This window comes from Macadamia integrifolia, chromosome 1 (assembly GCF_013358625.1).
Source record: "Macadamia integrifolia cultivar HAES 741 chromosome 1, SCU_Mint_v3, whole genome shotgun sequence".
NCBI lineage: Eukaryota > Viridiplantae > Streptophyta > Magnoliopsida > Proteales > Proteaceae > Macadamia > Macadamia integrifolia.
Window position 1 is genome coordinate 8230981 of NC_056557.1, and position 15905 is coordinate 8246885.

The window sequence follows — 15905 nt, forward strand, 5'->3', positions numbered from 1 at the left end:
ATCCAGATCGGTTACTTGTACCGTTTTAGTGATAAACTAGTAAAAAATGTACTTTTTCTGAAAAGCAAGGGGGCAAAAGTGACCGATACCCATTGATCCTCTCCGATATAGATCTGGATCGGATCAGTATTGACAAAGATCAATACCAGTATTGATACTAAGAACTAAATCCATGGACGTGTGAGACTTATACTAAACTCCTACCAAAAAATAAAATAAAAGACTCGATCAGTATAGCAAGAATGTGCCTACTACATCCAAGATCTAGGGTAGCCAGCCTTCACAAAGTTGTGGATAGAGTTAAAGACCGCCTCAATACTTGGAAGGCTCATATGCTATCCTATGCAGGTTGGAAAATCCTCACCCAATCAACTCTGTACTCGATACCTTCTTACTTAATGTCTTGTTTTGCATTCCCATCCAAAATCTGTAAGCGCATTGATTCTATTTGTGCTCGCTTTTGTAATGGTGGAACACCCAATGGTTAAAAAAAAATACATCTTATTGCATGGAAAAAATTTGTCAACCCAAATATTTTGGGGGCCTAGATATGACGGATGCCACAAGCCAAAACCAAGCCCTTCTACTAAAACTTGGGTGGAGATTGTTGTCTCAGCCCAATTCTATCTGGGCACAAATCCTACGTTCGAAATACTTCCATAACAAGTCTATGTTTGATCCCAAAGTTCTCAACCACCATGGTTCATGGGTGTGGAATAGTTTGATATCAGTTCTCCCTAGCCTTCGACTATGTGTCAAATCAAATATAGGCAATGGGAGGACCACTTTTCTTTGGTATGATCCTTAGCTCTACCAAGACTCCTTAGCTAACTCAAAATATGACTTGGGAGAATTCAACCCAGTGGACAAGGTCAATTCGATCATACAAGGGAATTCTTGGAATCTGGCTCTCCTTTCTGACCCTGCATACTCCTGTGTCAACCACAATTTGGGTAGAATCATCTCTTCTGACCAAGAGGATAAGTAGACCTGGTCTTTAACAAAGCATAGAGGCATCTCTACCCGATCTGGAGCCCATTTTTCTAAAATCAATGTCAGATTCTCAGTCATTGAGACTAATGCTTAACAGATGGTGGAAATTTCTCTGAAAATTAAAAATACATCCTAAATTCACTATGTTCCTTTGGCGTACCATTAATAATGGAGTACCAGTCAATGAACGTTTGGGTAAATGGCTGAATATACCCACTACATGCTCATTCTGCAATATGCATCCTGAATCACTGGATCATCTCTTCTTGTATTGTGATTTTACATCACATATTTGGATAGCCAACCTTTTAGGTCTCCGTTTACAAAACGTAACTACTTTATCTTTTGTGCAGATAGTAAGGTTTTTTTTTCATCCATCACCAACTCTCCCCCTCTCTTTGGTCTTAGTTGTTTAATATCTTTGCAATCACTATATATTTCATTTGGAAACATAGGAATGATGTTGTGTTGTCTCATGTGCAACCTAATCCAATTATCATATTGAACAATATTCATAAATGGATTGCTGCACTAAATCTTTATGATGGAATACTAAACACGTTTGCTCTCATGCCTACAGATGGTCCACCGAGCTTTAATCAAAGCTCTACACTTCCTTTTTTGAAATGTATAGTTTTAATTTGTACTGGTATCTCTAATCTTTTGCAATCAGGTTTAGGATAGACCTTTGGTATCCTCTCACAAGGTGAATTTAAGATTCTGGAGTTAGGTACTACCAAATTTGATCAACTGGAAGCAATGGAAGCGGAAGGCATTCTACAAGGTCTACTAAAGGCTAAGAATGAGAACTGGGAAGCTTCTGAAGTATGGTTCTCTAACAAAAAGCTGTTCAACCTCATTCCCTATCCAACCAAGGGTGCATGGCCACTACTTCATTTTGCTACCTTTTGTAAAATATATGAACTCTCACGATCCATCAGTTTTGTGTACAAAGGGAAATCTAACACTACTATGGCAGCTCTAATGGGGACTGTTTATACTACTGATCATAGGCAGGTTAATCAGTCCTTAGATATTGTATCCTCTCTTTTATAATTAAAGTTTTTATTTCAATCAAAAATAAATAAATAAAAGACTCATATTGAACTGGAAGATCAACTTGCGTGCAAGGGCACTTTAACAGTTTATGATAAGAGAAGAAGAAGCCTACAATTCATATCTAAGAGATAATGTTTTTCCACAACAGAGTGTAGCATCATTTGCCACTGTTTGTCTTTCTCCTCTTCTATGTGAAATGACCTATATAGGCAAAAGAGAGACAAATTGTAGGGGTTGGGACACTCGTGGAGACTGTGCTCCCCATAGAACAATTAATGTAGTTCTTCTGAGAAATGATATGATTTACTCTCTTTGAAAAAACCCCCCTCTAATAATAGGATAGTGACCACTATAACCATTTATATTCATGGTCTATCAACCCGACCATAGTTGGGTCGACAATTATCATATCTGAAAGTAAACTATGGGCTGATTAACCATTATGAGATTGGCCACTTCAACCAAGAAAGTGACCAACCCACCAATAGAACTTGGGTCTATGTTAAAGGAGAAAATGACCAACCATCCAATAGGCACAGACCACTATATAAGGAGTTAGCCAAATTGAGGGCAAGACACCCAAAACACTCTGAATAGACTTTATCTTCTTCCTTTCCCAACTACATTACTGACTTAAACATCGGGAGTCTCTAGCTTAGTTATTCATTGTATGTCTTATGTCTTCACTGAGAGGAAATCTGCGACAATAGTTATAACCACTATGATGGATATATTTTGCAATGTACAAGGCTTTGCAATTTCACATGTTCCCATATAGTTTGAAACCCAAGGGCTTTACAATTTCTCATGTTCTCCACAATTGAGATTAAGAAAATGGCAGAAGGGCTACACAAGAATCCGCACACTGGGGTCTTAAGTTCCCTTCCCCCAAAGAAATTTGATAAGAATTAAAGGTAATTTACAAATAAGACATGGATTGAGATTTGGATTTTACCCTCCCCACCATCCACCACCAAAAATAAATAAAAATTGCCAAAAAATAAAATTGGGATTGGGGTTTGGAATGGTAGGAACAAAATAATCTGGGAGAAAAGCGCATATGCCGACATGTCTCCCTCTCCCCAAGAAGATTCGTAAGGATGCGCATCTCGTTTCCACGTTTAGTCTTTTTATTCGTTACGCTTCGATCAACCCTTTTCTTGTTCTTAGTAGATATTATCCATATGACCTGTGAGCAGAGTAGCGAGCTAGCAGGCTAGCAGCAGCACTCATCAGCCTCCATTGAAGCTTCAGCAGGTTCTCTCTCTCTCCCTCCGTATGGTGTTGCTTCTTGTTTCTTTTGAATATAAAATTGCATTTTGAGTCAATTGCATATTATTATACCATTTTTTGTCAAATCGACGAGTGAACGATAGATTAGCTGACGAACTATAAGAACAATAACTATAGAAACAAGGATAATTAGAAGAACAAGAACTTTTGTCGTTGGTGACGACCTCCAATTTTGGGCTCCACTGATCGTACTAAGATCACTGCTGCTCAAGTGTTCGTCAAAATGTCACTTTGGAATGATCTGATGAGTTGGGTCTCTTTGTCTAGACAATCTTGAGAAAAGGATTATGGGGTTTTGCTTGCGAAATTGTCAAGTACAATAAGAGACTTTCCTGGGTGTTCTAGAATCATTGAGTGATGGGAGGAAAAAAAAGTGCATAATGAGCTTCTTCTTTGTTCATTTCTTTTGAAAAGTACTTTTGTTATGGATTCTGGAAATTTAACTAAGAAGGATAACCTGAGGTCTGGGCTCTGAATTCTCATTAGTCGATAGGAAAGCAAGCTGAATCAAATTATTCTTTGGAGTGACTCCGTAATGGCCCCCTTTAGTATGGTCTGCTAAAAGGTGTATGCAGAGAAAAAATAGTCCACCAGAAGGAGCCTTTCAAGAACCCTATCCATCTGCTTGGAGCAGGGCAAGTTGATGCTAGATAGAATTATTACTTTTTGTATGATGATCAATAAAGTTTAATCATCTGTTAAATGTGTTGCATATTAGAAGATATAGATTGTGTCAGTTTTCTTGATTTTGATTAACAAAAAGAGGTTAGTGATTTAGAGAATTAGGGTGGCCAGGGGTGCTGAGACGGATGTACCTGAGTAGGTTCAACTCAGAAAAACTTAAGGGTAGCCTCAAAAAGTGGTTGGATGGGGCACTGTTGGGAAGGAATGACTGCTTGCAAGTTGAACTCTAAAAGGAAAAGGCTCAAAAGAACTTCCTTCAGGTGGTGACTGACGCTTAATGTAAAGTATGATCCTTGATAGACTGAAACTTGAAGACATTGTTTGTGTAACCTCATGCAACCAAGATTAATGTTGCCAACCTCAAAAAGTTGAGCGTGGCTGAAAAAAATAATAGATTAATTTGATATTCCATATAAGGAGCTTACAATATAGTTTATTTACCCGTTGGATTCTACCCAAGGTGTTGGAAATTTGAGTTTCTTGCAACCAGGAAAGAAAAGAATAATTTTTTTGTTGAGTTTCTGTTACTGTTCAAAATTAAACATGATTTACGCTTTTAATTCCAGTAAATCTGACTTTGTTTTTCTATCTTTCATGGTAATGGTCCTGCTCTTTTGTTCTGTCACAGTAAACACCCTTACTGTTGGCGTACTTCTTTCAATGACATCAGGTGGCTACCAAATCAAGGGATAAATTATGAATCCTCAGAGTACAGCAAATCCTTGTAGAACTCTTGAGGGGGTTCATGGAGTGCATCTGGCATCCCATTCACCATTTGTAGCAGAAGAGATTCCTCAACATGGGGAATTGAAGCAGTCCATCCCTGAAGGATCACCGTTTGGAGCTAATCAGAATCTTTTAATGCAGTGAGTTCTAGGAAACTTTAACCTATCTATTCTGTGCTGTGTATGAATTTTGCATTTGCTTCAGAAGCTAATTAGTCATTCTTATACTTCTGAAGTTTAAAAATGTCATTTTTCCTTGACATTTTACCTGATGTAGCAGAATACATGTAAACTCTATAGATTATGCTTGGGAATATTGGTGGCAGACACAGATACAAAGGGTCTGGTGCACTAAGCTCAGCAAACCTGATACACCCATTTGTCTTTGTTCATTCCACATAGTATGTGATGCTACTACTGAAAATGAAGATACAAAATAGAAGATGGAGAAAATTTCTATTGCAAATGAGGAAACAAGTACAACAAGGATTTGAGAGGACCATTTAACTCAAAAGGTTAAATAGAAACCGCCTTTACCATAAAAAAAAAAGAAAAAAAAAGAACTGCTTAACTCTATGTTTCTTGGGGACTCACCCAAGTGTGAGACTCTCTCACCACAAGAGGGTCTTAAGCTCACAATGGGTCTTACAAAGCACGAACAAAGGTAAAAAGTAGAAATCAAATTTGTAACTCCTTTCAAAACAAGTTATAAATATATAAATAGGGGAGAAGGGAGAGAGCCGTTATGGGATATTGAGGAGGGAGACGTTGGGGGATAATGGGAATATATTAAAAAAAAAAAAAAAAAAAAAGAGATGTTGAGAGGGAGGGGAAGAGAGACATTGGGGTATTGGGAAGGAGGGATTGGCATTAAAGGTCCATCAAGTCATCATTCTCCCCCATTTTGAAAGAACTTGTCCTCGATTTTGAAGCGGTTAAATCTTCCTCCACGTGTCATGATCATGCATCTTCAATTCTTTCTGACTAATCCAAGTATCTTCTGCATTGGGCATGTTCTTCCAACGGACAAGATATTGTGTGAAGTCCCATTTCTAGTGGTAATGGACCTTGAATCAAGTACCTCGAAAATTTTGGGAAGATCGGTTGGAGGAAAGTTCCATTTCCAACATTGGGTGCGAGTTGTCTGGGATCTTGTGTTAAGAATAGCGATTGGCGATGTTAAAAATGGGAGTAATTTCAATTACATCGAGCAGCTCCATAAGATATGCATAGGTCCAAGCTTCTTGAGAATGCGACATGGATCCATTTTCATATTCTTGAGCTTGTTATATATCCCCTTTGGAAACCTCCTTTCTTCAAAGATGCCATGACCAAGTCTCCTTAAAATTCAAAATGGCGGCGCTGAATCATAAGCTTCCTTATGGCGGTTGTTGGGCCTTCACTTACTTTTGCACTTCTTTGATGTGGTTGACAAATCCTTCTGCTTTCATGCTAGCCTTTCTCGTATAAGGAATAAATATCCGATCCAAGATATGGCTATGATTTCTCCTATAGACAACTTTAAATGGTGTTATTTGTGTTAACTAGCATTTAGAGCTGTTGTAGGCAAACTCAACTTGAGACAAAATGAATCCCTTTGCTTTTGGATGATCACTACTAAAAAACATAGAAGATTTTCCAAGACAAAAAATGGAAAGGAATTCGCTTCAAAGAAAAGATGCTTTTAATCACTCTACAAGGATGATCTGGTCTAGATGTGTGTCAAATCACTTCGACCACACTCAAACGTCACGTCTACCTGGGTAGGAGATAGGAGATAAGTACCATCACCTGCTCAAACCAATCCAAACTGAGTTGTTAAAGCGAGTGTTATTGGGGTCGAAAGTATGAAAAGCTAAAGGCAGGATGGAAAGGCAAGGTACTTATAACCAAGAAGTTAGTCATACACGACAGCCGCTTAACTCCTGCCTAAGGATGGTCTCATTAGTCTTGGCCTTAGGCTTGAAAGTGTAAGAGCGCTTTCTCATCGGTAATCACCGGACTGCGGAGTCCAAGAGCTCTTTACATTGTTGGAACTAGACAAGCGAGTGAACAGGACACGAGAATAACCAGGCAAGCGAGGTCAGAAACTTTGGTTTGGCCATCGATTTATGGATGATAGGCCTTGAGAATTAGGGTTGGGTGCCTATAAGGCTATAAGCTTCCATTGTGCACACCAAAAATGACTCATGAATCTCATGTCAAACGTTCTGATGTAATGGACTTTGGCACTCCATGATTTCGAATAATTTCCTTGAAGAAGAAATAAGCAACATGTGAAGCATCGGAAGTGTTCTTGCACAAACTAAAATTTTTTATTTTTGAGAGACCAATGCATTGTCTTTTTCTTCATTGAAATTAAAAATTTTGAATGAGACACTAGGTGGTGGAGGCGGTGGATAATTAGATGAAGACAGACACCTCAAAATGTCCTCCATGGTTCTTTGAAGTTTGGCATTTGTTTCCCATAACTCATTTACCACCTCAAGAATTCTATTGCAAATGAGGAACCAAGTATAGGATTTAGAGAGGACCTCTTAACTCAAGGGTCAGAGAGGGCCACTTAACTCAAGGGTCAGAGAGGGCCACTTAACTCTGGGTCTCTTGAGGGCTCACTCACCTAAGTGTAGGACTCTCTCATCAAACGAGGATCTTAAACTCACAATGGGGCTTACAAAGCACAACCAAAAGTGAAGGGTAGAAATTGAATTACTAACTCCTTTCAAAACAAGTTACAATATATAAATAGGGGAGGATGGAGATAGAGATCTTTGAAGGGGGGATTGAGGAGGGATACGTCGGGCGATATTTGGAAAGTAAACAAAATATATGTTGAGAGGGAGGGGAAGAGAGGGGTTGGGGTATCGGGAAGGAGGGATGGACATTAAATTTAATGCCCATTATAAATCATTGGTATGAAATTCCCCCGTGTATGTGTATGACACTGAAACAATATATTTTTGCTTCATGTTACATGATTTTGGGCATGGTTGAAGTTGGATCCCCTCTTATACCCAACCTTGGGATTCAGGGACATCTATTCAAAAGTGGAACTGTCATGGGGACTTGGCTATGATGTGTCTGGAACAGGGTTGATGCATCAAATTTGGGGTTTAATCTTCTTCATACCTGTGTCTGAGTGTCTCACTGCAAGGTCCGTGTTGGACATATCCCTTGCCCGACCAAGGCAATGTCATTAATTTCAACACAGGTACTCAGGGTACAGGAAGTATGAAGGTCGTGAGAATTGGATTAGGTGACAGACATGAAATTTATGTAAATGATATGTTAGGATTTAAAGTTCTCTAGGTGAGGACACATTTGGAGAAATGTCTTAACTTGGTTGCAATTTCTTCCATGTGGTTCAGTTTGCTAATCCAACTGTTGAAAAGATTGAGCACCCCTTGGGTTGTCTACCTGTCAAACTTCTGGACCTATTTCAACCGTATGGCCCACCATCGAGTGTGTTTTCTCTACTTGTATTTTCTGCAGTCAGCACTGGAGCCATGGAGGACTGATGGCATTATTCAAATGTTGGATAAATAGAGGACCACGTGGTTTGTCCATCTATCAGGTTTTGAAGCCAAAATCATGTGATTAAATCATCACCTCCTAGTATCTTCAGCCATCTGAATCCTGATTAATGGTGACCTGTTAATTATGTTAGATGATGTGATGCTTTTAAGCTAAAACTTCTAAATGAGTCAATTGTGATTGTTGGCCACATCCAAAAAATTTGAGTTCCAACTAAGCTGCCACTTGATAGAAAAAAAGAAACACAGACTCCTCTACAAGTTACCCACCTAGAGGAATCACACCCTATATTGGTTGAAAAGCAAGAGAGATGTAAGATAAGTATAGATCTAACTGAATATAAGAATTTGCATATTAAGATAAGAGAATGCAAGATAACACCACACTAAGGAAAACTTATAATATTGAATACCATTTTTTGTAGTTTGTAAATCTATCGGAATACAGATTAAAACAGCTCATATTTATTCTTTGCATCTTTTTCCAGACGCATATGGCAGCAGAGGCCAGCATGCCTGAGGCCCATCCGCTGTAATATTCAAGGTACTTCTTTTGACAACTGACTTTGTTTCGCTATTACCATATTTTGACCCTAAAGCTCTGTCAGTCCAACTGCCCTCTGCTATCTGTTGGTCCTTTATTCTCGAACACTCCGTAAGTTTCTAATCTATTTGCTTATCTATTTCTTTTAAAATTTGCCTGTTTTAGGTGATCACAACCTGATAGAGAGAATTGCTAATGTGCTTACTTCACTTCCTTTTATCACCCTTGGAATCCATGCCCCAAGGCAAGAATACAAGATCTCCTTGTTACTTAGATATTGGCTTCAAAATCTTACCTTGCATTTAATCGTTGTGTCCGATAACTGTGTTTACTAAGGTTTCAGGAAGAATTGGAGTAGTAAACTATATGCTAATTCGTTAATTGGAGTTGGAGTTGCTTCAAGTTTATACCATTCTTCAAGTGGAGAAATGAGGAAGTATCTAAGATGGGTCGACTATACAATGATAGCCACTGCAACAGTTGTAAGTTAGAGTTGATTTTAATAATTGTTGGGAACAGGATTTGTCGCTTGTTAAAATTGCGATAATCTTATTATGAAGTTTCAAGCTTCTAAACTGAATAAATTCATGTTATATTGTTATGTGAATAATTTAACTTGTGCAGTTGAACCCAAAAACATCTTTTCTTCAATTTGACTTAGCCATGCCAGAATTATAAAAATTTTGGCTTATTTTCTATTTACCTGATTCTACTATTCAACTTGGTAGAAGCTCATGTCTAAATGCTTCATCAAACAAAATAGATGCATAATGTTTAGGATGAGCCAGGTGGGCCATGGATGAATGCAATTTAGTGGAAATATGTGGCTTGCAGAACAAAAATATGAAACTGATTGTGAAATTTGTGCAACTTTACGGTTCAATCCCAATATCATGCAGAAGAAAAATGGCAGTACCCGTACAAATTTGTTGTTTATGTTATTTAAATTAACCATGGTCACCACGTTTAACCATGAAATAAGGGCAAACTTTTGCATTTTAGTATTTTATTTCCTGGGTGCATTCACCTTTTTGAATGTAGGGTTATTTTCTTTTGCTACATTTTATTGTGTGAAGATTTGTCTCTCCTACAATAACCAAAACACTTAAAAGACTATTTGTGTCCATATTCGTGCAGATTGTAGGCAAAGTAATAAATGTCTTAATGAGAACAAAGAAAAAATGTCTTAATGAGAACAAAGAAAAAGATTGTATCCAGATCAGTAAAAGAAATGACTAGTCAAGGATGACTCAAACAATGGAAGCAGCAGGACATATAAAATCCTCCCGGTGATTTACAAAGACAAAACATAAAACCCCAAAATAAAATATCAAGACAACAGCAGTAGCATAAATTTATGCCCCTCTGTTGAGATAATCTTATCTTGACAGTCCACTTTTATGCCATGTGGAAGGTTCCTTTAGTCAAACAGACTGTTTAGATAACCTTATCTTGACAGCACCCTCTTTAATTACCCACAAGTGACTCTTTCAACCAATTTCAGAGCTTTAGATCTCCATGAAAATTAGATTAGGATGAAACTTGCTAGACTGATATATGATGTTGTGGACAATACATCCAAGAACATGGAGAACTGACCTGCCACTTGCTAGATATTTGATGTTTCAAGGTAAGCTTATCTTGATAGGCCATCAAGGAAACCTTTTCTGTTACATTAAGTGAAATTTTCGCTTCACCGAAAGTACATATTTTATTATTTTAGTTTCTTAATTAGTAGGTTTGTATAGTTAATTGAGAAATATAATTGCAACATGGTTTCTTTTTTATTCGGCATTTGAGTCATAGGTCTAATGTAAGCCTCATAAATTGTTTTTAAGTCCTTTTAGATTAGGATTTAGTGAAGTGGTCTCCAATACACTGTAAGACATTCATGAAGTCATGATTACTTTATGAAATAGATTAGAGAGTTCTTAGCAAGCTATAGTGAAACACTTTCTTCTCAGTTTTGCGTGAGGTACTGGAACTTTTTGTTGTCTCATAAGTTTAGTCCTGTTTAAAATTTATGTTTTAGGAGAACCAGTGAATTTCATGTAAATGGGGAATATGTTCTCATAAATCCAAATGAAATCCAGTTTACATGTTTACATAAACCACCAGTAGTGGTCCTTACATGTTATTTAAGATTTTTATGTATCAAGATAATGGATCTGATCTTGTACAAGTTAGCATTCCATATTTGATGTTATGAATGATCAGAAAAATGATCTTGCAGGGAAGGCATTAGCCCCTTGCTGAAGTTGATGCCATGCCATCCATAAATGTGCCTACCAGAAGTAATTATCTGACGATGCACTGATAATATTTCAGATATTTTATCTTTATCTGTTGGTTGATGCATGGTATAGTTTCTCAATGCATATGGATGCATAATATGAAGAGTAGTAGCTCATACATTTCCTAAGTTTCATTGATCTTCCTTGATAGATTATTAACCTTTTTTTTTTTTTGCCAAACTTTTTTCCCAGTGGAAGATAAAGATCCTTTTATGATGATTAACTAAACTCTTTTATTTATTTATTTATTTTTTTGGGGGCAGTGTCTTTCAGGTGCACTAAGGAATGAGAATCCTAAGTTGTTGATGGCAGCTTCTGCTGTATTTCTACCTTTCCAGCCTTTAATGGTTTCGGTTGTTCACACAGGGTTAATGGAGGTAATTAACTGTTTTCCCACCACTCCCCCTGGTGGAAATGATTGCAGAATTTTGAATTTGGGATTCGTTTTACTCGGTGTTAATTCATAAAGTCATCAGTGAATGGTTACACAGTATCGTTATCCTAGCTATATTATAGATTCCCGTCAAAACGTCACTATTTTTTTGTTTTCCCTTCACTCTCTAATAATTTTCTCTGTAAATTAGTTGATTATATTATTTTTATCTGATCTAAATTTTCTCTCTCATTATTAGATGAAGCAATTAACATGTACATTTCAAATATCTCATTATCTTTTTGAACATTTTTTTGGTGAAATATGCACTAATGTCATAGCTGATGCAACTTGTGAAGTGCATACAGTTTTCAACAGTGAGCTTATATTCATTGAGTGCCTCCAACTACTTTAAAATGTATGGTCATGGTGGGTTAGAATTTCTAAGATTTTATGTGTGGATTGTGTTATTGACTGTGACGAACACTCATTGAGCATTTCTCCAAGTCTGTTCACTTCTTGTTCTTCTAAGTTCTGGCCCTCTTTCTCTTGTTCTTATTTTCCCCAAACAACATCGCTGATCTCAAAATGTACATCTGTCTGGCCAGTTAATGTTTTTCTGTCCTTTACTCAAGCAGTTTGAGCAGTGTTCGTCATGGACCAATTCTGTTGACATCTAGGTGTTTAGATGAACCTCTATGCTCTAATTAAGGTGGTAACATTGCCCTGTGCTTACTGTGAACTATGAAATGATCCACACACACACACTCTCTCTCTCTCAATCTAATACCATGGTATCTGAATAACTAAAAAAACAAGGAATCAAATACTTTTTTTGGTTATTCAGATATGTTTCCTTGTTATTAATGTTGCATAGTGTTTTTGTTTGTGCTTTTTCTAGAATTTTAGCAATGTATGAGAGGAGGATGTTCACGGGTATATTAGGAAAAGTGATTTCTCACTCACAATTGATGTGAGATTAACAACTGCCCTGTCACACCTGAGATCAATCTGCATGGGTGATGCTAATTTCTGTCAATAGTTACTGTCATAATCCTTTGAAAATATATGTAGGGACGTTGTCATTTCTGTTACACCTTCAGGGCTCTTTTTTTTTTTTTCTTCACCAGAGTAGTTTTTTTCTTAAAATTGTTCTTCCAGGTAGCATTTGCAGAAAGAGCATTTAAGGAACCAGAACTGAGGATGGCCCACAACCTGCATAAAATATCATCTCTTCTAAGTGGTGCTCTTTTTGTTGCGGATGATGTTTTTCCCAGAACACCATACCTCCATGCTGCTTGGCATCTTGCTGCAGCTCTTGGTGTTGGGACATGTAATAAACTTCTTGAATGATATTCGATTTGGACCTTCAATTATAAAATTTTACTCTACATATCGGAGAATATATATATATATATATATATATTCTCTGATGTGATAGTAACCATTCATGTATTTAACCAAATTTGTATAAATCCCACATTTTTTACAAGGAACTTGTCATGTAAAAGTTATCCGAAATTTGATTCCTTTCTATCATACTATTCTTGTAGATTACCCAAGATTTAAAGCATTATTTACAGGATGCTGCTAATGTGGGTTCTGGTGAGACACTAGTCCTTGTTTGTCATTTTGATTTGAAGAAGAGGAGTTTCCATTCTAGATACCAGGAGATTGAACCACTTAGCATTTCTTCACATCCATCTATTTTCAACTGAGCTTTCACTCAAAGGAAAGTAGTTTATGTTGCTGGTGCTTTTGCATTAGGAGCATGGCTATATAGGAAATTAAATTTTCACCCTAAGCTGATTTCAACTTCTGTTAAGAATTCTTATTGAATGGTAACAGAATACAAATTTTCTATTAATTCGTAGTTATATATTCTCTAAGAATATTTGAGATGATGTCACTGGTCACTTTGTTTGATGGTAGAGGCCAATTTATTTTATTCAGTGGTGCGAAACCAACTACCTCCTTTTGGTAAATTCAGTTTTGTAATTTTGGTTCAATCCTTCACTCTGAGCTCCGTATCTCAAATTTTCCATGGGTCTTCTCATTGTCTTTTCAATTGTTGCAGTTGGTGAAATTTGAATTGACTTGTCAGGAAGTTCTCAATCATTATATTGATGCCAGCAGTTTAAGTCTGATTAAACTGAAAACTATTAGTGCTTGAAAACTGAAAGATTTGATTACTATTACATGTTTATACTTATATAATACTCTGAAAAGAAATAATATTTAAATTTTATTTACCCCAAAAAGGAAATCTGGGTTTTGAAGGAATATCTGCTAAAATATGTTTTCCCCATTTCCTCCCTAATTTGAATGATACCATGTGTTCATGAGAGAGAGAGAGATGGGTGGGGGCATAAGCCAAAGATGGCGACAGACCACGGGGTGTAAAGGCAGAAATGGGGTGAGACAATTGAACAGGGCAAAGCTGGAAACATTGTCAATCTTAAACAAACGTCTAAATAATCTGGGACTGTCAAACATAATATTCATTTGTATTTTCCTAAATCAATCGAGGCGAAAATTTTCCTTTATTAGGAGGAACACTTCATTACCCATTAGAGATGTGACTATAGACAAACTCTTATCCTCAATGATGAATTTGAAAATACCCTTTCCCTTGACCATCTAACGATACAAAAATCCATGGACAAGGGATTCTTCTCTTACCACGGGTGAAGAAAAACTTGATCTACCAATTTAATAGTTAAAATGTTCTCGCCTTCTAGCTTTACTACACATTTGCTAGAGATGGTGAAAGAAAGAATGCAACAAAATAAAGGGTACAATTTTGGAGGCTATCTGTACAATATTTCATCCTAACGAACACAGACCTGAGACCCAATAGCACTAAACCTGTCCATTGGATTAAATAGAGTCGGTAAAGGGTAGGGGAAGACAAAGTTGACCCCCTTAAAAGCCCCTAAATCCTCCATAGAGTCAAAGTAATGATAATTTGGTAAATATGGTAAAATTAATTGCCTATTAGGGCAATGGTAGGGAAAGTTAAAATCCTGAACAATATTTAAGTATCTTCTTGTATATTTTCATTGAGGCCCAACAAATGCATTAAAATCCAAGGAAAGTGGGCTCACCCTTATGACGTCAATGCTGTACAAATTATGATGATCATATCGGGCATGCATATGGCCAATTCCATGGCCAATGCAGAAGAGAAGAAAGGTTCCAATTATCTCACTGTGCTACTGGATTTTCATAAATGGATGCTGTACCTTTAGGATGCAAATAAAAACAGAAACAATAAATGGAATCGAAGAACTTTTTGTGGTGCACGTTGGATGGGATGAAAATGAATTGACCGCAAGGAGTTTTTTTTTTTTTTTTTTTTTTTTGGGTTCTAGGCCCCACACTGGGGCCACATAAGATCCACGAGGGCTCCATTCATGGTTTCAAGTATCACATCTTACCGGCAGTATTGTATCAGTATCAATTGAGACTGATCTTCGATCTTTGATCGATCCGGATAGGTTATCCATATCATTTTAAGGGTAAAATATTAAAATAGTACTTTTTTGATAAGCGAAGGGTAAAAATAACCGGTACATATCAATTAAATCCATGGGTCCATTGGGTAAAACATATTACTATAGTTATTATCTTTTATTAAAAAGCTATTTGTATTAAAAAAAAAAAAATCAAAGATACAACACCTAAAAAAAAATTTAACAAAAAAAGATAAAATGAAAATCTCCACCTTCGACATTACCATCAATAAGGGGGTTGAAATCGTCTACAATTCTGATCTCGTACAATTTCGTGCAATACCACCTTCAGGCAATGACACGTGTATTGATACCAATACAATGGTCCAGATCTGGTACAATTAATAAAACATTAAATCAGTGAAGAGATATTTAAATCAGATCTGGACCATTGTATTGGTATCAATACACGTGTCACCGGCTGAAGGTGATATTGCACGGAATTGTACAAGATCGAAATTGCAGACGATTTTTTTCCTCAATAAGGGATCAACCCACTACATAGAAAAACAAATTACCCAAGACAAGAAACATCGTTCTACATTGGGCATCAAACAGAAGCTTGTCAAGAAAGGGAGGAAAGACAATAATAGATTAAAAAAAAAAAAAAAAAAACCTTTTTAAGTTGCCTTTTCGTCAAGGTAACCTACTATCATGTTTGCCTCCTTATAACAATTTGTAAATTTCTCCTAAATTGAAAAATAGATAAGGCTAAAGGAAAAGTCAATCCTAGCTATCATATCATGGGACAGATCGACCATAAATTATAACCGTCACCGTTACAGAATCACGTTATATCCAAAGCGCTTGAATCCCCAAACCCCTTGCAACCAAGATGACAGATGTGCAAAAAATTCAGCCTCATAGTTAGTGCGCATCCAAAAAAAATTTC

General features: G+C 36.8%; 1 protein-coding gene across 2 annotated transcripts; it reads left to right on the plus strand.

The window, feature by feature from the left end:
- The first annotated feature begins 2915 nt into the window (after positions 1-2915).
- On the plus strand, positions 2916-13107 carry LOC122086321. 2 transcript variants are annotated; one of them, XM_042655095.1, is made up of 7 exons: positions 2916-3309; positions 4700-4895; positions 8776-8831; positions 8997-9075; positions 9175-9313; positions 11389-11502; positions 12660-13107. In XM_042655095.1, exons 2-7 carry the CDS (start codon positions 4726-4728, stop codon positions 12849-12851), a joined length of 750 nt encoding a protein of 249 aa, XP_042511029.1. In that variant the 5' UTR covers positions 2916-3309; positions 4700-4725; the 3' UTR covers positions 12852-13107. The 2 variants fall into 2 exon arrangements, with proteins under 2 accessions (XP_042511029.1, XP_042511020.1); XM_042655086.1 differs by having other exon boundaries at positions 2923-3309; positions 4658-4895.
- Positions 13108-15905: the final 2798 nt, after the last annotated feature.